The sequence below is a fragment of the Schistocerca nitens genome, chromosome 2 (genome assembly GCF_023898315.1).
Source record: "Schistocerca nitens isolate TAMUIC-IGC-003100 chromosome 2, iqSchNite1.1, whole genome shotgun sequence".
Lineage (NCBI taxonomy): Eukaryota > Metazoa > Arthropoda > Insecta > Orthoptera > Acrididae > Schistocerca > Schistocerca nitens.
Genome location: NC_064615.1, coordinates 1,059,671,002 through 1,059,691,921, shown reverse-complemented (window position 1 = coordinate 1,059,691,921; position 20,920 = coordinate 1,059,671,002). Strand labels below are relative to the sequence as shown.

The 20,920-nt window shown below is 43.7% G+C and overlaps 1 protein-coding gene across 1 annotated transcript; it reads left to right on the top strand.

Moving 5' to 3' along the window:
* The first annotated feature begins 451 nt into the window (after nucleotides 1–451).
* LOC126237418 (hexamerin-like) lies at nucleotides 452–18,820 on the top strand. Its single transcript, XM_049947527.1, has 10 exons — nucleotides 452–698; nucleotides 2,830–2,963; nucleotides 3,059–3,217; nucleotides 3,305–3,482; nucleotides 9,545–9,834; nucleotides 11,392–11,550; nucleotides 11,642–11,806; nucleotides 11,885–12,013; nucleotides 12,094–12,397; nucleotides 18,351–18,820. Exons 1-10 carry the CDS (start codon nucleotides 626–628, stop codon nucleotides 18,752–18,754), a joined length of 1,995 nt encoding a protein of 664 aa, XP_049803484.1. The 5' UTR covers nucleotides 452–625; the 3' UTR covers nucleotides 18,755–18,820.
* The last annotated feature ends 2,100 nt before the right edge of the window (nucleotides 18,821–20,920 follow it).

Here is a 20,920-nt window from a genome sequence, read left to right as displayed (position 1 = left end):
TCTATGTTAAGTAAACCACCGGAAAGGCTCAGTAAGCGATGAGGAGGAGGAGGAGGAGACAAGGGACGCAACCCTACGGAGCAGGTAAAATCGTGACAAATGTCCGGCGTGGCAAATGTCAGCACACTCTTTATGCACCTGTTTCGAGTTTTCACAAATAAAAATACTAAGCAACAGGCGGGAATAGAAAATAAAATAAATTGAACGTCGGAAGAGACCGCCTTATGCTTTGTATCACATTCGGTTACACACGTATGTTTTTGAAATCTTTCATGCTAACCACCTACGATAGGTACACAAGTAACAACCAGTCTTACACTTAACAATTTTTCCCATTTACTGTAAGTGACGTAGCTCGTTGACTATACTGAAATGCTCAGAAGCTTGCTGCAAAAATGGATATCTTTTTGGGAGGCCATCGGACTGCACCGCTTCTGAAGGCCATGACAGGCGACGCGCAGACCTCGCGAAAGTGTGCACCGCGGTCAGTGCCCGCAGGGGCACGTCAGTGCAAGCAGGAGTCCAGATAACCCGACGAGGGCACAGGGCAACCGCCCACCTTCAGCCTGCCGGACTATATAAGGACCCCCTAAACGTGGCGAAGGCGTACTCCTCGGCAGGCAACATGAGGACATCCACCCTCGCCGTCTTGTCGCTGCTAGTGGCTCTGGCCGCTCCAGTTGTACCAGAGAAGTATGGTGAGTTGCTCGCTGCTTCCATAGCGATCCAAGAGATGCCAATGGCACCTGACAGATTTCTTACAGCGGAGAAAGAAATTTATCTAATCCCTTCTCATTACTATTCTATGTCCAATTTTAGGTGCTTTCAAAGCCAAAAGGCTTCATTGTTAGTCATATAGTTCGGTAATTATCACAATATATGCCTGAGAACGAAGCCTTTTGACTTAGACTGCAGGTAGTGGAAAATAATACGTATAGCCTATTATACGTAAAAACCGATAAAAAATGGAATAAATAGTTGTGTATGCTCTATATTTTTTAAAAAAGTATGGTGAGCATTTTCGGGGTACTTCTTTTTGTAGTCATTAGCCCGTCGAATGATTGAGGCCCTCTTCCACCTCTTCCTTTTCATCTTTGTAAACAATATCCGCGACCATTTGCTACCGTCTGTCCTACCTTTCTTTCCAGTGCCAAGTTACCTACCGTTTACTACATATCAAAATGAATTGTCCTCTTTCTCATGACAACTTCTCACGTATTTTGTACGTAGCCTGTACCTTTATCTATCTATTCATTTTCCACTTTGTCTTCCACAAGGTTTTTAGTGCTGTAGCACCACATTACAAACACTTCTATTTCTTCTCCATCATTTACGTAATCCTCGTCCCATTTAGACAATATGCTTTTTTCATATCATAGAGACTGGTTTCTTCTCTTCTTTATAACGTACAAATTTTTTTCCAGTATCTTTAGTAACCTTTTTCATCCACTAACGCAACATTTTACTTTCTCTTCTATCTTTCCCAACATTTTATGTTTGGCACATGATTTTCTCGTCTGTGATCCTCCCCTATATACTATTCTTAGAGTAAATTTGTCCAAGTCCTGCACAAAGAAGACTGGCCAGTATATGTAACAAGTCACTATCGATTCTGGTCCGTAGAAATAATGCGTCTGTGATTCTTTGAGTTTGTTTGACTGCTCTCTAGACCATTATTGCGTTTCTTAGAATTTCATCCATTTTCATTGTTCAAACCACTTCGTCCCCATAGATACTGTGTACTTCCCCAATCTAGTCATATTCCCCCACATTCTCGATCGCTGCCTGTAGTGCCACAGATGCCATCAATCCATCTAGGTCTTCCACCTTAATTCCTTCCACTAATACGTCAAATGTGGTTTTTACTCATAATCGCAACTCCAATGCAAGAGGGCCTGGGTTCGATTACCGGGCGGGTTGGAGATTTTCTCCGCTCGGGGACAACGTGTTGTGTTGTCCTCATTGTAATTTCATCCTTCTCAGCGGCGAAAAATTTGCCCAATGTAGCGTCGACTGAAATAAGACTTGCACTTAGCGTCCCAACTTCACCGGATGCGACCTCCCGGCCAACGATGCCATACGCTCATTTCCATTTTTTCTGATACTCATCCGGCATTATGTAAATTTTTCTTGGTAGTGTACCTCCAAAATTCATCCTAATTCTGTAACGGAATGTGACACTAACTAACATAGAATTATCTGGAAATCAGCAAACACCATTAAATTTATTTTGAAATTTTAACTTGTACAAAATATCTGTGTATTTGCTCCATTATTCTGTGAGCAATAGTGTTCCGCCTTCGCTAATACTTGACACCTCTTAGCACTAAGAAAATCATTCATCCTCTAATGTCCGAGTCATGTTGTTACAGCAATTATGGTTTTCAGACATGGGTCATTCAGGCATTTCGGAAAGGACAGGAAATGGAAACGGTCGTGATCTTTTTCCTAATATGATCAGCTTTTTTGTGGGCGTGGAGAAACCACAGAAATGACTTACTAATCAACGATTTGAACGTCCCAAGTTAGTCACACATTAGACAGGGACCTACTTTCTCCAGAACTGTTCCTAATGCAGAGCTTATCTTCTCTGGTTGTTTTTTGCTAATATATCATAACATACAACACGTTTCTTTGAAGTGTTTGGGGTTTTATTCCTACAGCTCCTTTGATCAACTTCCCTGTAATTAGGGTTGAAATGAGAAGGAAAGACCTGTAGATGTTTAATACTTGCTCAAACAATAGAAACCAACTGGAACGCAATTATTAGCTGAATAGAATACTTTCGGAAACGATGCACTTTACATCTGTTTCATTTTAATTTTTCAGCCGACCAGGAACTTCTCGTAAAGCAGCAAAAAATCTACAACCTACTGTACCTGCTGGACCGGCCCATTTTCGATGAAGAACTGAAGAGCATAGCGCAGAGCTACAAGCTAGAGGAAAACATTGACAAATACGTGGTATGCTACTTGCTCTCTCTCAGAAACTATTTGTAACGATTAATATAGTCCATTATATTTGTCGTGTCTAATCCATTCACTATGTTTCTCAACAGAAACCAGAAGTGGTCGAGAAATTCCTGAAGTACTATAAATACGGTTACTCCAAACAACGCGGAGAGGCCTTCTCCCCGTTCTACAAGTTCGACACGTATCAAGTGATCAGTATTTTCGACGTCTTGTTCTACGCTAAGGACTTTGACACGTTCTACAAGGTACTGAACACTGGTCTGTTGAGCGAACGCTAAGCATAGCGTATGCTGGGCTGCCACTGAATCCCGTCAATTGCCTGTTTATTGCAGACGGCCGTGTGGATGAGGGAGCACATGAACGCGGGCCAGTTCGTGTACGGCTTCACGGTCGCCGTGCTGCATCGCGAGGATACCAGGAACGTCACTCTGCCGCCCCCCTACGAAATCTACCCCCAGCTGTTCGTCAAGTCCGACGCTATCCAGAAGGCGTACGACGCACGCTTCCAAGGTAAGCGACCGAGTGGTTGGGCGTTACCATCACCAGGTCCACCGAGTAGCGAAGTTAGACAGCCGCCTAGCGCACCGATTTTGTTCTATATTTTGAAAGTGTAAGGGGAACCCTGGTTCCCAAATATTTTATTTTTATTTATTTATGAATGCTAGCCCCCCCCCCCCCCCCCCCCCATGGACCATGGACCCTGCCGTTGGTCGGGAGGCTTGTGTGCCTGAGCGATACAGATAGCCGTACCGTAGGTGCAACCACAATGGAGGGGTATCCGTTGAGAGGCCAGACAAACGTGTGGTTCCCGAAGAGGGGCAGCAGCCTTTTCTGTGGTTGCAGGGGCAACAGTCTGGATGATTCACTGATCTGACCTTGTAACACTAACCAAAATGGCCTTGCTGTGCTCGTACTGCGAACGGCTGAAAGCAAGGGGAAACTACAGCCGTAATTTTTCCCGAGGGCATGCAGTTTTACTGTATGGTTACATGATCATGACGTCCTCTTGGGTAAAATATTCCGGAGGTAAAATAGTCCCCGATTCGGATCTCCGGGCGGGGACTACTCAAGAGGACGTCGTTATCAGGAGAAAGAAAACAGGCGTTCTACGGATCGGAGCGTTGAATGTCAGATCCCTTAATCGGGCAGGTAGGTTAGAAAATTTAAAAAGGGAAATGGATAGGTTAAAGTTAGATATAGTGGGAATTAGTGAAGTTCGGTGGCAGGAGGAACAAGACTTTTGGTCAGGTGAATACAGAGTTATAAATACAAAATCAAATAGGAGTAATGCAGGAGTAGGTTTAATAATGAATAAAAAATAGGAGTACGGGTAAGCTACTACAAACAGCATAGTGAACGCATTATTGTGGCCAAAATAGACACGAAGCCCACTCCTGCTACAGTAGTAGAAGTTTATATGCCAACTAGCACTGCAGATGACGAAGAAATTGATGAAATGTATGATGAGATAAAAGAAATTATTCAGGTAGTGAAGGGAGACGAAAATTTAATAGTCATGGGTGACTGGAATTCGAGAGTAGGAAAAGGAAGAGAAGGAAACGTAGTAGGTGAATATGGACTGGGGGTAAGAAATGAAAGAGGAAGCCGCCTAGTAGAATTTTGCACAGAGCATAACTTAATCATAGCTAAAACTTGGTTCAAGAATCATAAAAGGAAGTTGTACATATGGAAGAAACCTGGAGTTACTGACAGGTTTCAGATCGATTATACAATGATAAGACAGAGATTTAGGAACCAGGTTTTAAATTGTAAGACATTTCCAGGGGCGGATATGGACTCTGGCCACAATCTATTTGTTATTATCTGTAGATCAAAACTGAAGAAACTGCAAAAAGATTGAATTTAAGGAGATGGGACCTGGATAAACTGACAAAACCAGATGTTTTACAGAGTTTAGTGGATAGCATAAGGGAACAATTGACAAGAATGGGGGAAAGAAATACAGTAGAAGAACAATGGGCAGCTTTGAGGGGTGAAGTAGTGAGGCAGCAGAGGATCATGTATGTAAAAATACGAGCAAAATAACTGATGATGGTCGAAATAGAGAAGATATAAAATGTAGACTGGCAATGGCAAGGAAAGCGTTTCTGAAGAAGAGGAATTTTTTAACATCGAGCATACATTTAAGTGTCAGGAAGACGTTTATGAAAGTATTTGTATGGAGTGTAGCCATGTATGGAAGTGAAACATGGACGATAAATAGTTTGGACAAGAAGAGAATAGAAGCTTTCGAAATGTGATGCTACAGAAGAATGCTGAAGATTAGATGGGTAGATCACATAACTAATGAGGAGGTATTGAATAGAATTAGGGAGAAGAGGAGTTTGTGGCACAACTTGACTAGAAGAAGGAATCGGTTAGTAGGACATGTTCTGAGGCATCAAGGGATTACCAATTTAGTATTGGTGGGCAGCGTGGAGGGTAAAAATCGTAGAGGGAGACCAAGAGATGAGTTCACTAAACAGGTTCAGAAGGATGTAGGCTGCAGTAGGTACTGGGAGATGAAGAAGTTTGCACAGGACAGAGTAGCATGGACAGGTGCATCAAACCAGTCTCAGGGCTGAAGACCACAACAACAACATGAATGCTGGTAAGACTATGGCCATCAGGCCCTCTTTATACCTATCGAAGTATCTTACATTATATTCATTACGACACACATGTTATAATACGTCTTACACCTAATATGGGATGCAACACCTACAACAACAATAAGTAATGGAAACAGTGGGAGCTATAACAGAAGAGAACACAGTTAATATTAGTTCATGAAAACTGTTATGACCAGGCGAACTACAATCATCTGGTCGTAACTGTCGTTTCTTTGATTGCTCTCGGAGATTGCTCATCTGAACTATAACAGACGAAATATTACTTTATTACGCGAATGATAAAGAGCTTTACTTAACTTGATACACTCCTTTGCCGCAGGACTGCGTGATACTTTATAATTGTCATTGACGATGAAGGGCTGACTTGATGCACTAATCGACAAAGTGTCCTCTTCGAATACAGTGTCCAACATTTACAGAAGCACATTTCCGTCTGAGACTTGTATAACTGTTTAGTCCTACTCGACGATGTTGACTGTTTCAGCCGAGGTCACGAAGTTGGCAGAGCGCTTCCACGCTCGGCTCTGTACTAAACCCCGTGCGAGGGTGTTGCTGTGCTAAGAGAGACAGTGTGTCTTCTTCAGATTGCCCATTCATAGGTGCGGACTGCAGCAAGACATCGCTAACGACTGTATTATCGATGTGCATTGCTGACTTTGGTGTGGCACCGCGATCTCTGGTGTTACCACAAAAAAAAAAAAACATAGATTCGCCCGAAGATGGAGGATACTGACACCAGTGGACGTGAGGAAAGAAAGACCGACAGACAACAAGAAATGTGAGAGAACATATGCAATGGAGAGGCGGGGAAAGAAAGTCGAAATGACTAAATAATAAACAAAAACAGACAAGGATAACTAACAGATAATTGGAGCATCCGTTGTTTAGCAGAGGGAAACTGACCATATAAGCTGATTTACGGGGGCAAAGTGACGAAGCTGACTAAGCAAAGTGTTCCAGCTTCTTCTTAAATACAGTAGGGCGCCGAATTCTGCAGAGTGCCGGGTAGCAGGCGCCAGTCGCGGACAGCAGCACAGGAGAAAGAGTTCGCGAGTTTTTCTGTCTTACGTATGGGCGTAGCTAAGATAGCACCAAATTCAGTGATATATTCAGAACTGCAAATCCATAAAATTCCTGAAACTATACAATGAGACGTACCTCATCTGAAGGAAGGGGTAACATCCCAACCTACTCCAGATGAAAATTTTGCAACTGATTTTGAATTTCTAGTTCAGTAAACTACTTCACCCCCAAGTGCCAAAGTAATACCAGAATCTAACACCAACGACGTAGTGAAACCATCATTTCGCTGTCTCCCAGCTGCCACAAAATTAGGACTTTGAAACTCAACGGGTCCGGAATCCTCATATTGCTAGGCCGGATGGGCGGAAATGTAACTTGAGTATTCTGCACGTTTACATCGTCAGTGACTGTCTCCCTTGCCCATAACGAAACAGGAACATTTCTCATGGGTCCACGATAGCACCAGTCACTTGCTACCCAGCTCGACGATCACACACGCCAGTTAATGATGCAGCAGGGTTTCGGAACATATTCTATGCTCGAACATTATGAATTACCTCGAAGAAAACGATTTATTCACACGTAGTCAGCGCTGATTCAGAAAATATCGTTCTTGTGAAACACAACTAGTTCTTTATACTCATGAAGTAATGAGGCCTACCGACAGGGAATGTCAAATTGATTCCATATTTTTAGATTTCCAGAAGGCTTTCGACACCGTTCCTCACAAGCGTCTTCTAACCAAACTGCTCGCCTACGGAATATCGCCTTAGTTGTGTGACTGGATTCGTGATTTCCTGTCAGAAAGGTCACAGTTCATAGCAATAGATGAAAAGTCATAGAGTAAAACAAAAGTAACTTCTGGCTTCCCCAACGAAGTGTTACAGGCTCTCTATTGTTCCTGATCTATACTAATGACAAAGGAGACATTCTGAGTAGCCCTCTTAGTTTGTTTGGAGATGAAGTGTCATTTACCTTCTTGTAAACTCATCAAATGACCAAACGGAATTGCAAAATGATTTTACATAAGATATCTGTACGGTGCGAAAAGTGGCAACTGACCCTGAATAAAGAAAAGTGTGAAGTTATTCACATGAGTACTAAAAGAAATCGGCCAAATTTCGATTACGCAATAACTCACACAAACCTGAAGGCTGTAAATTCAACTAAATACTTAGGGATTACAATTACAAATAACCAAAAAATTTGAAACGATCACATAGATTATGTTGTGGGTAGAGCAAACCAAAGACTACGATTCATTATCAGAATACTTAAAAGGTGCAACAGGTCTACTAAAGAGACTGCTTACATCACATGTGTCCACCCTGTTCTGGAGTATTGCTGTGCGGTGTGGGATCCGCATCAGGTGCGACTGACGGATGACTACCAAAAAATACAAAGAAGGGCAGCTCGTTTTGTATTATTGCGATATAGGGGAGACACGATACGTTAATTGGAGTGGCAATCATTAAAATAAAGGCCTTTATCGTTGCGACGGGATCTTCTCATGAAATTTCAATCACCTGTTTTCTCTTCCGATTGCGAAAAAATTCTGTTGGCACCCACATACATAGGGAGAAATGATCATCACGATAAAATAAGAGAAATCAGGACTCGCACAGATAAATTTAAGTGCTATTCTCTCCCACGCGTCGTTCGAGACCGGAACGGTAGAGAGACAACTTGAAGGTGGTTCATTGAACCCTCTGCCACGCACTTTATTGTGAATAGCAGAGTAATCACGTAGATGTAGATGTATACCCACAGTAGCTACACCTACAGTGGCTCGTCGCTTTGCAGTGGATAAATTTTCGTTCTGCTGCACGCTCGAGAGAATGCAACGGTTAGCCGGCCTGAGTGACCCAGCGTTTCTGGGCGATACAGTCTGGAACCGCGCGACCGCTACGGCCGCAGGTTCGAATCCTGCCTCGGGCATGAATGTATGTGATGTCCTTAGGTTAGTTAGGTTTAAGTAGTTCTAAGTTCTAGGAGACTGATGACCTCAGATGTTAAGTCCCATAGTGCTCAGAGCTGATGCAACGGTTACAGAAGAAGATTAAATAAAGCTATAACTTTAATGCGAGACGAGGGAGTATTCTGACACTTCGTGCCATATCTGTCCAACATGCACTGTTCTTCTCTCGATAAATGTGAAAACACGTGTTGTCCAGACTCTGGTTCTTATGAAAATTTGTTTATAAGTTCTGTCATGTGATTTGCTGTTTCAAAATGATAAAAATTATTTTTGTGGGGAAAGAATGAAATCTATGTATAATTTGTTGTTCGCATGTTATCCCATGCAATAATTTCCATAGAATTTAACAGCTAATGTTCGTCACTGCTGCTGTGGGATGGTACAGTAATATACCTTCAAGCTTATGCTTGACTCTTTCTTTCCTTACACTTACCCTGTTTTTTATTTGGTTGGTTGGTTGGTTGTTTTTGGGGAAGGAGACCAGACAGCGAGGTCATCGGTCTCATCGGATTAGAGAAGGACGGGGAAGGAAGTCGGCCGTGCCCTTTGAAAGGAACCATCCCGGCATTTGCCTGGAGCGATTTAGGGAAATCACGGAAAACCTAAATCAGGATGGCCGGACGCGGGATTGAACCGTCGTCCTCCCGAATGCGAGTCCAGTGTCTAACCACTACGCCACCTCGCTCGGTTGTTTTTTATTCGTTCCACCTAGAGCTTGATCTACAAATGACTACAAAAATTGCGCCCCATAACACCATAACAACTATGATCGGTAGGTAGCAGCGCGATGTTTCTTAACACTGTTCTCCGTTAGAAGGCACGTGGAATTAAATGTTTAACATGTGCAGTATACTTCAAAATATTTGTTCGTGTAATCGTCCATTCCAAAGAGCTGATAGTTGCCTGAGAAATCGTAATGGGCAATGTTACCTGTGCAGGCTTCGCTGGCACCAAGGACAAGCCCTACGTGATAGTGTCCAACTACACGGGCTATCCAGTACCCCGCAAACCTGACGACGTCCTGTCTTACTTCACTGAGGACGTCGGCCTCAACTCGTTCTTCGCCTACATGCACTACCGGTTCCCGTTCTGGCTGAAGTACGACATACCGCGCAAGGGCGAGACCTTCTACTTCACCCTGCGGCAGCTGCTGGCCCGCTACTACCTCGAGAGGTTGTCGCACAAGCTGCCAGAGGTCGCCCCAGTCGACTACTACAAGCCTGTGGAGGTAAGATCTCGCAAAAAATTATCCAAAATTGAAGAAATGGAACTGAGGCAGCTTAAAAATACTGGATAATTGTTACAAAAACTTACAGACAATTAAGAATAAACAACCGTTACCGATGTCGAACAGTCAAATTAATCATAGCGTGTGTTGCTGGCTGTGTTCCGTTGCTAACTAAGTAATAGCCAAGGGGATTATTTCCAGAACGAAGTTTCATTCCCCTCTCCCCCTCTTCGTTTTTCCTCTCCTTCCCCCCCCCCCCTTTTATTTTCCCATCATCTGTCCAGTTTCCCACCACCTGCTCTCGGCTGTGAAGGCTTGCACTAACTAACTTTCACTGCCACTGTTTACAAACTTTTTAGTGCAGTGTTCAAGTGAATGTTCAGTGTTGTTCGTTTTTCCCGTTTTGCGAACAGAAACCATGCTGTCGCTGAGTGTGAATTTTATGTCTTTTGCGAACAGAAACCAGACTTTCGCCGTGTTTTTTAATTGTCTGTCTATTATTTTACCTGTCTGCTTCATATCTATTTTTATTAGCATCATCATCCCTTTGTTTTATGTTTTAAGTTCCACGATTTTTACGCCACGTTACCATTTAAGTCTCCGATTTTATCGCCTGTTTTTATTATTTCTTCACCTTTTTAAAACAAAGTCTGTAGGATGAAGAGCGGCATACTAAGCTGCTGCCAGCCCGCCCCCTTCGGGGGGGAATCTAAACTCAATAAAGAAAACAAAAACGCACTTTCACTGCGCTTCAGAGTGAAACGTCGTTCTGGAAACAAGCCCCTAGGCTGCGGATAACCCATTTCCTTGCAGACTTGTTTTTGGAGAGGGTCCGCCTCGAGCAAAACAGAATATTTATTTTTATTTCCCAGACTTGTTTCGCTTAAGTTTCAGCATCATCAGTAGGGGTTCTTAGTATCTTTCTTGTTACTACATACTGTGGACTTTCTGACTTTTTATGTTATTTATTGTTTTATTTGATAGTTCGGAATTTTTTCTGGTTTCACCCTTATCTTCACTGTGAAGGCTTGCACTAACTAACTTTCACTGCCACTGTTTACAAACTGTAATAAACCAGAAAAAAATGACAGACTGTGAATTAAAACAACTGCGATAAGTAACATAAAAACCTAGGAATCCACAGCATGTACTAACAAGAAAGATAATAAAAAGCCCACTGATGATGCTGAAACATGACTGGGGAATCTAAATCTAAATCTAAATTGTATTTTTCTGAAGGTGGATCATCTCCAAAAACAAATCTATTTGTAAGCAAAATGGACAGAAGAGCTGTTGAATCCCGCCAAGTCGTCGTCAAATTGTGGGGTGTCCAGGAAAACCTGCTTTTCGGATCGCTAGACAGCAATTCAAGCAAATGGTTTTAATGAGTTTTAGTACAAAATGAACAACTCCATCACGAAAGACTTTGTAGCTAGTAACGAAGCTCTTTGTCTGCTATATAGCTGCATTACATAATTCCTTATATTTTATCACAACTGTTGAAATATTTCATGACGGATAATAGTGATACAGAGAACATATCATTATGTTTTGCAGGTTGGTTATTACCCAGGGATTCGGCTGCAGAGCGGATTGGAGACCGCTGCTCGTCCTGAAGGCGTGATTCCAAGGGATGTTGACTCCTTCTACGTCGAGGAAATCGAGAACTATGAAAGGAGGATCCGATCTGCAATCGATCTTGGATTTTTCTTCGACGTGAGCTCAATTTTTTTCTTATGTTGCCAAACATTTTAAGCTAAAATCTACAGGTTTTGACTAAAATTGAACCATATTTTGAATGAAACAGGAGAAGGCCGACATGCATACCGTGAGGGGTAAGGACGCCACTGAAATGATCGGAAACGTAATCGAGGGCAGCGCATCATCCGTCCACAAGGAATTCTACGGCTCTTTGTACAGAGGGCTCATTTCCATCTTCGGTCACATCTCTGACCCAGAGCACGAATACGGCGTAAGTATTAACAGTTTTACTCGTTGGCTGTCAATGAAAATATCGTGATGGTTTTATCACACACGTGTGAATTTGCAGGTGGAACCCAGCGTTCTCGAGAAGCCGGAGACCATGTTGAGGGACCCCCTGTTCTACAGAATTGCGAAACGGATGCTGTCCATTTTCGAGCATTACAAGAACCAACTGGCACCATACACGCACCAAGAAGTAAGTGTACGAAGCAGACGCTACGAAATAGAGCAACGTACAGATAGAGCAGATATTAAAGTGTCCAAATTGTATTTCAGCTAGCGATGCCTGGCGTGAAGGTCGATTCCGTCACTTTCGACAAACTGGTCACGTTCTTTGACGAGTTCGACATCGACGTCAGCAACGTCGTTGGAGAGGCTTACGACAAAAGCTACGTGGTGGTCCGCCAGCCCCGCCTCAACCACAAACCGTTCAACTACCACATCAAGGTCACGAGCGACAAGCAGGTGGACGCCATCGTGCGCGTTTTCTACGGACCGCGCTTCGACGCTTACGGTCGCGAGTACTCCTTGGAGGAGAGGAAGAACTACTACGTCATGATGGACGTCTTCCCATACACACGTAAGATAACAGACGTATCTTATTCATAACCTATTCCTTACCGTGTATAAGTAACAGTACACTGCTGGGTGCTCTTTAACAGTTTCTTAAAGATACCTCCAGCTATCCATTTTCTTTGCACCACCGATTAAAATCCGAAGTATTCATTGTATGAGTCCGCAGCTCGTGGTCTTGGGGTAGCGTCCTTGCTTCCCGCGCACGGGGTCCCGGGTTCTGTTCCCGACGGGGTCAGGGATTTTCCCTCCCTCGACATGACTGGGTGTTGTTGTGTAGTCTTCATTATCGTTACGGTCGGAGGAAGGCAGTGACAAACCACCTCCGCTAGGACCTTCCCTAGTACGGCGGTGCGGGTCTCCCGCATCGTTCCCTACGCTCTTCGGAGTACGGGACCTCATCATCATCGCCATCATCATTGTTTGCTTAGCATCTACACCAGTCGAGAGTATGTGAAAGAATGAGTAAGTCTGGTAGGCCCAATGATCTGCTTAGCCCACAGATTGTGGATGTTCTGATGAGGGTGCTTTTTGTAGCACGACTTGAGCTTTTTTTATTCACGGTGTTGAGAACATGAAGAAGGAGATATGTTTCAGCATTGCCAGTGATCAAATGTCACCCTTTCTTCTACATTGTCATTTTGAGTATGCCGTGGACATACCCATCTAAGATGATGACAGCCTGATTCACATGGCTGCATGCGTACATTCCTGGTTTGAAGAATACCCAGATAGTGTATAGCACGTCTACTCACCCTCTTTTTCACCCGATCTTAATACGAGAGAAAATGTTCTCGAGTATTTGCAAAACGGGTGAGATGTTTCAGTCAGCGTCCCCACAGTCTAGTAGTTCTACAGGGTGTAACTGCCGACGACTAGCTCCAGCTACGTCTGACGCACTTGACGGGACTTGTGGGCTGTCTGGCTTGTGTCACACTCCTCAGGGTGAATAACTTTTTGTCCAGTGTGGTTCTGTCACATATAGTGTAGGTAAGAGTGTCTGAGCGCTCATATAAGGAAGCCTTATCAACATTAATAAGACGTGGGTGTATCACTCTCATAACTGTCTCCGTATTCGAAATCGGTAACGTACATATGTCTTGAGACACTCAGATCGGAGGAACCAGTTCGAATTTTCGCTGCCAGTATTTGGACTGCAGTGGGAGGAGAGATGGTGACGCTAAGTTCCTGATCGCCAGCCTTTGCGCCAGTCTCCCGGATTAAATTCGGTAGCTCTCCGTAGTGTCTCATGAAATGAGAGCATGTGACACTGCTGACGGCGGTCCACCCGATGGATGGGGATGTTAAGATCGAGGGTCCCCTTAGTGATGTCAGAAAAGGAGTAGGCTCTGTGCCGGCAACGGCTTTCACCGTTTCCCTTTCCCTCATCCAACACCATAACCTCAATACTCCATTGTACACACAGATACACCATAATCGACAGGAGGAAGGCAACAGGAAATCACCTTCACTTACATCTCGCCTAGACAACAGTGCAGGTTTTCTGCATTTGCTCCCCTACTTACTTTAAATTGATATCGCATTCACGACATTCGTCTTTTTTCACAGCTCGAATCTTTTATTTTTACTGTCTCCTTTGTTTCACCTGATCTGATTACGGCCATCTGACTCTTTCTTACATTGACCAGGGTTTCACACATAGAGTATCTATTACATCATATTTACCCAAGTAATATCAATTTTAATGTGATAGCAAGTATTAAAGTGATCGGAGTGTGTGAAGTGGCACGATCCGCCAGAGTAGCCGAGAGCGCTAACGCGCTGCTTCCTGGACTCGGGTGGGCGTGTCAGCCCCGGATCGAATCCTTCCGGCTGATTAACGACGAGGGCCGGTGTGCCGGCCAGCCCGGATGTGGGTTTTAGGCGGTTTTCCACATCCCGCTAGGCGAATACCGGACTGATCTTCACGTTCCGCCTTAGTTACACGACTCGCAGACATCTGAACACGTTCGTACTATTCCATGAATTACACTAGATGCAGACAGCAGGGGTGCACTAATTTCGTCCCAGGAGGCACAGAATGGCGGCATGAAGGGCATCTGGCCATCCCTTTCCACTAACCTTGCCAAATCCGTTCTTCACAATGCCGACCCTGCGTCAGCGCGGGACATGGCACCAGTGAAAGAAAAAAAGTGTCTGACGTGGCACTGTGAGTAATTTATCCTCACCATGAATTATTAAAGTTAACATCGACATTAGTTGTACTACTACTGCTGCTACAACTAATAGTAACAATAATAATAATAATAATAATAACTCAATTGTGACGCCAATAACCATAATTATAGTGGCAGATTAAAGAAGAACTTCAAAATAGATCATTTCTGATGTAGCAATTTGTAGGGAAGCGAAATTTAAGGTGACTGCATCGGCTAAGAATAGTGGGGTACGAGAACGATGAGGCTGGAAGAAGGGATACACAAGGGTAACGAGTGCGTACATGGACAATGGTAATCCTTAATGTAGCCTTAATAGATATGTCGTTACCTGTTTCCTGAGGATGGAGATGTTATTTAGCTCTCTAATATAATGCGGGAGGTTATTCCAGAGTCGAGTTCCTGCTTCTAAAAAGAGCTTCGAAAAGGTGGCTGAATGATGGAGCGAAACAGAAAGCATTTTGCTCCGATTGGAAAGGGTGTTTCTGCCGCGTTGTTCAGACAAGAAAGTTAAGGTTGATGAGTGATATGAGGGACAGTGTTAACTGATAAGATACAGAAGACAGAGGGTATGGAAATCCCTGCGCTTGTCTGCATCCAGCACGATAGCTGTGGGTATGACGGTAAATGTCATCAAAGAGTCGAACATCACACAATGGCGAACATAGGCGTTCATAACCAGTTCCAGGCGCCGCGACCTTTTATGATAAGGCCTTGAAGTACAACAGCGCTATAATCAATAACAGAAGGTTTAAGTTTTCTTACAAGTTTCTTTTTCAAATCAAGATGAAAGAGCTTATTATATTTTTGTTGGATTGGACGGTTGCTGATGCCTTCTTGGAGATTAGACTTACGTGCTCAGTCCAATTTATGTTTTCATTTATTATTGCCCCTAGACTCTTTGCTGAAGCATAGAAGTTGCCATTTGTCCCATTTAGGGTTAATCAAAGTAGAGATTCCAGATATTTCGGGCTAATGAGCCTAGGATGACCTACAAGTTCCGCTTGGGTTTTGGGTGGATTGAGCTTTAACAATACATCCTGCGCCCAGTTCAATAATGCGCACACATCGGCACTGCGATTGTCGGTAGCTCCCTTCAGGTTTATAGATTTTTCCTTTAGATTCGACTGGAGGTCATCAGCGTACATTTGGTATTTCCAATAGGACAAAGCCAATTACACGTCATTTATGGACAATGAAAAGACTATAGGACCCTGTACACTGAGACGCCCAAAGTCTTGGGATACCTTCCAATATCGTGTCGTCCCTCCTACTGGCTGGCATAGTGCGGGAACTCGAAGCGGCATGGACGCAACATGTCGTCGGAAAACGCCTGTATAAATATTGAGCCATAATACTTATATATATTTATCCATGATTGCTAAATTATTGCCGGTACAGGATTTTGTACACGAACTGAACTCTCGATTACGTCCCATAAATGTTCGATGGGATTCATGTCGGGCCATCTGGGTGGCCGAATCATTCACTCGAATTGTCCAGAATTTTCTTAAAACCAGTCGTGTACGATTGTGGCCCGGTGAAATGGCGCAACGTCATCCATTAAAGTTCCCTCTTTTGTTTTGGAACATGAAATCTATGAATGGCTGCGAATCATCTCCAAGTAGCCGAACATAACCATTTACATCAATAATCTGTATGGCTGTACCAGAGAACGCAGTCATTTCCATGAGACACAGCCCACACCATTATGGAGCCACCATCAGCTTGCACAATTCCTGATTGACAACTTGGGTCTATGCCATTAGCGCCAAATTTCGCCACTCTGTCCAAAGTGGTACGTTTGCCGTACGTCCTACATTGATTTCTGTTAGCACTGACAAATCTTCGCAAATGTTGCTGTTCTCGTTTGTTACGTGAAGGCGGTCGGCCACTGGGTTGCCGTGGTGAGCTGTATTGTGTCTCGGAACAATGAATTTCCACAACGACATCCGTGCGTCTAGCTCCAACTCGATTCTGCTTCCAAAGTCTGTTAATTCCTGTCATGCAGCCATAATAATGTCAGTAACTTTTTCACATGAAATACCGAAGGACAAATGACTGCTCCGGCAATGTACCACCCTTTCATACCTTTTCTATGCGATAGCACTGCCATTGTATATATACAGGGTGTTTCAAAAATGACAGGTATATTTGAAACGGCAATAAAAACTAAACGAGCAGCCATAGAAATACACCGTTTGTTGCAATATGCTTGGGACAACAGTGCATTTTCAGGCGGACAAACTTTCGAAATTACATTAGTTACAATTTTCAACAACAGATGGCGCTGCAAGTGATGTGAAAGATATAGAAGACAACGCAGTCTGTGGGTGCGCCATTCTGTACGTCGTCTTTCTGCTGTAAGCGTGTGCTGTTCACAACGTGCAAGTGTGCTGTGGACAACATGGTTTATTCCTTAGAACAAAGGATTTTTCTGGTGTTGGAATTCCACCGCCTAGAACACAGTGTTGTTGCAACAAGACGAAGTTTTCAACGGAGGTTTAATGTAACCAAAGGACCGAAAAGCGATACAATAAAGGATCTGTTTGCCAAATTTCAACGGACTGGGAACGTGACGGATGAACGTGCTGGAAAGGTAGGGCGACCGCGTACGGCAACCACAGAGGGCAACGCGCAGCTAGTGCAGCAGGTGATCCAACAGCGGCCTCGGGTTTCCTTTCGCCGTGTTGCAGCTGTGGTCCAAATGACGCCAACGTCCACGTATCGTCTCATGCGCCAGAGTTTACACATCTATCCATACAAAATTCAAACGCGGCAACCCCTCAGCGCCGCTACCATTGCTGCACGAGAGACATTCGCTAACGATATAGTGCACAGGATTGATGACGGCGATATGCATGTGGGCAGCATTTGGTTTACTGACGAAGCTTATTTTTACCTGGACGGCTTCGTCAATAAACAGAACTGGCGCATATGGGGAACCGAAAAGCCCCATGTTGCAGTCCCATTGTCCCTGCATCCTCACAAAGTTCTGGTCTGGGCCGCCATTTCTTCCAAAGGAATCATTGGCCCATTTTTGAGATCCGAAACGATTACTGCATCACGCTATCTGGACATTCTTCGTGAATTTGTGGCGGTACAAACTGCCTTAGACGACACTGCGAACATCTCGTGGTTTATGCAAGATGGTGCCCGGCCACATCGCACGGCCGACGTCTTTAATTTCCTGAATGAATATTTCGATGATCGTGTGATTGCTTTGGGCTATCCGAAACATACAGGAGGCGGCGTGGACTGGCCTTCCTATTCGCCAGACATGAACCCCTTTGACTTCTTTCTGTGGGGACACTTGAAAGACCAGGTGTACCGCCAGAATCCAGAAACAATTGAACAGCTGAAGGAGTACATCTCATCTGCATGTGAAGCCATTCCGCCAGACACGTTGTCAAAGGTTTCGGGTAATTTCATTCAGAGACTACGCCATATTATTGCTACGCATGGTGGATATGTGGAAAATATCGTACTATAGAGTTTCCCAGACCGCAGCGCCATCTGTTGTTGAAAATTGTAACTACTGTAATTTCGAAAGTTTGTCTGCCTGAAAATGTACTGTTGTCCCAAGCATATTGCAACAAACGGTGTATTTCTATCGCTGCTCGTTTAGTTTGTATTGCCGTTTCAAATATACCGGTCATTTTTGAAACACCCTGTAGCTACCCCATGACTTTTGTCACTTCAATGTACTTTTAGCACTAGTCGCTTTTTGGACCCACCGCGTACCTAAATGCGGCTAATAATACTTGTGCATCTGTTTCACAGTGGAGGCCGGAGAGAACGTGATCGTGCGCAGCTCCCGGCAGAACGCCATGGTAGGCGCTGAGAGCCCCGGCTTTGGTGAGCTGTACGCGCGCACCCTGGCGGGCGTCAAGGGAGAGGAGAAGGTGGTGTCCGGCGAGTCGCGCTACTACTGGGGATTCCCCCAGCGCCTGATGCTGCCGCGCGGGACTCCCGCGGGCATGCCGCTCAGCGCCTTCGTCATCGTCAGCCCGGTCGAGCGGCCACTGCGTGACGAGTTCTACGTCGCCGTGAAGGACTCCCGGCCGCTGGGATTCCCCTTCGACAGGCCCATCCGCGGCTTCGAGTTTGAAGACCTGGCTAACGCGCGCTTCCAGAACATCGTCGTCATGCACAGGCGCCAAGAAGACGTCGCGACTGTGGCATGAAGGCGGTATGGGGCGTGAAAACGACAAACGCTGTGCAATGCAATCAATAAAACCTCGTCTTTCGTACTACATGTGTTTCACTTCTTGATCTGGGTCCCTACTTCCTCTCATATCTGGTAAGATAGCAAAACATTTAATATGAGTCCGTTTGTCACAGAGGTTAATTATAGTGTGTGAAAGAGCATCATACTGAAGTTGTCTCCGCCTACTCTGTCCAAAGGTAGCTGGAAGTGATTTTGATGGTTGGCTGCCGCTTATCACTACTCAAAATTGGACTCTAAAAGTCGTCGCAAATGCATCTAAATCTTTGAAGTCTGGTATAAAGGCTTCTATGCTATTCGAGCAAGTGAACTTTTCCTGATTGATTCTTGATACTTTGGAACCCTTGTGTCAGACTCGCTAATTCGACGAATGGCTTCCTAAGCATCATGAAACAGTTCCCAAAAAATATTCATCTGTGTCGCTGCTTTCAGACTTGACTCATGCCGATCTGATACATGCTATGACCTTGTTAATGTCATCAGTAGTATAGCAGTGAGGCTTCCAGCACAACTATGTATACCGTGCCAATGACATCACTGTGCAGGTTCCTCACAAGCAGGGGCCAAGTCATTAACCTTTGACTATCAATGTTTGATGTCATCATACTCCTCCATCTCCTTCTCCTAGCACCTCTCTCCAACTCCTCTTCTCCAGTCACAAACCAATATTTTAGTGGTCATTAAGAGAAAACGTCCAATGATAGTGTAATATTTTACCAGGCATTAAATAAAATAGCCAACCAGTATGTACTCCCCGAGCAACTTCTTGTCCATCTTCCAAAGCATCAAAATGGCCTGAACTATGATAATTGGCGCCATGTTAAAGAGTATCCGAATGACCTGAATTATTTACCTAAAGATATCGACAATACTGGTGTAACTTCCAGTATTTACATGTCTAAAATATCTGAAGATAAGCATCATCAGCAAAGTACACACAAACCCACACACGGCCAGCTGGTGTGGCCGTGTGGTTCTAGGCGCTTCAGTCTGGAACCGCGTGACCGCTACTGTCGAAGGTTCGGATCCTGCCTCAGGCATGGATGTGTACCATGTCCTTAGGTTAGTTAGGTTTAAGTAGTTCTAAGTTCTAGGGGACTGATGACCACAGATGTTAAGTCCCATTCTGCTCAGAGTCATTTTTTGAACCACACACACACACACACACACACAGACAAGTAGCAATGGTCATTTTAAGTTATGAAATTACAACTGCATGCTTACGTTTCATTGTACGAGATATAGATATCTACAGGCTAACCAGATAATTATTCCTGTTTTACTATCTTATATGATTTATTGTTTTATTACTTTTCATGCAATAAGGGATAGTTGTCTCTGAAACTCCTAGTGTGTATAGTTGATAAGATAAATAAAAACTGCGAATGAAGTCCTTGAGGAGAGACCGATATTAACATGTATAAAGACACATACTTCTCAAATACATTTTTATATCATTGTTATCTCACATGACACATTGTCTACCAACAGCAAACCTAAAATGCCTGCCAAATATGGGTAAAGATATTTTGCTGTTATGACTTACAGTGTTTCCACGTCTTAATTGTTTGAAATATTTATTAAAAATACGAAACTTTTTCAATATATATCTGAAGTGGTAAATTGTCTACTAAGAATCTAAAATACCTGTCAAATATAAGTATTAGTGGTGTAACGTACAGTATTTCTACGTCTTTCCACATCTAAATCGTCTGCATCACTCATCAAAAATGCAACACATACACAACACAAAAAAAATCTGCACAGTATTTACATTAAGTGTCACAATATTATTTCTAATTTTTTTTCAGTTGACATTAACACCTTCTATATACTTGGAGCTACGTGACACAATGCTGTCTTGTAATAGTTCTTACGACCGGTTATGTCACTGACCATTATCATATTAGCTGTACCACGACAAAACAGAAGAAAGCGTAATATGAGGTACTATGAAATTTTCCGACCTCAGGTACTAACGAAAGATCACAGTCACGACATCACATGTCACACATGTCTTCAGATCCGAAACAATTCTTGAACAAAGTCATAATGCATAAAACAATAATCATAAGTTCTCAGTAATAGAGCAATGTGTGTATGTATGTGTGTGTGTGTGTGTGTG

Coding starts and splice junctions, on each gene's coding strand:
- LOC126237418 (XM_049947527.1), top strand. CDS start 626: ATGAGGACATCCACCCTCGCCGTCTTGTCGCTGCTAGTGGCTCTGGCC. Junction 3,218..3,304: donor ACTTTGACACGTTCTACAAG/GTACTGAACACT, acceptor TGTTTATTGCAG/ACGGCCGTGTGGATGAGGGA. Junction 12,014..12,093: donor CACCATACACGCACCAAGAA/GTAAGTGTACGA, acceptor ATTGTATTTCAG/CTAGCGATGCCTGGCGTGAA.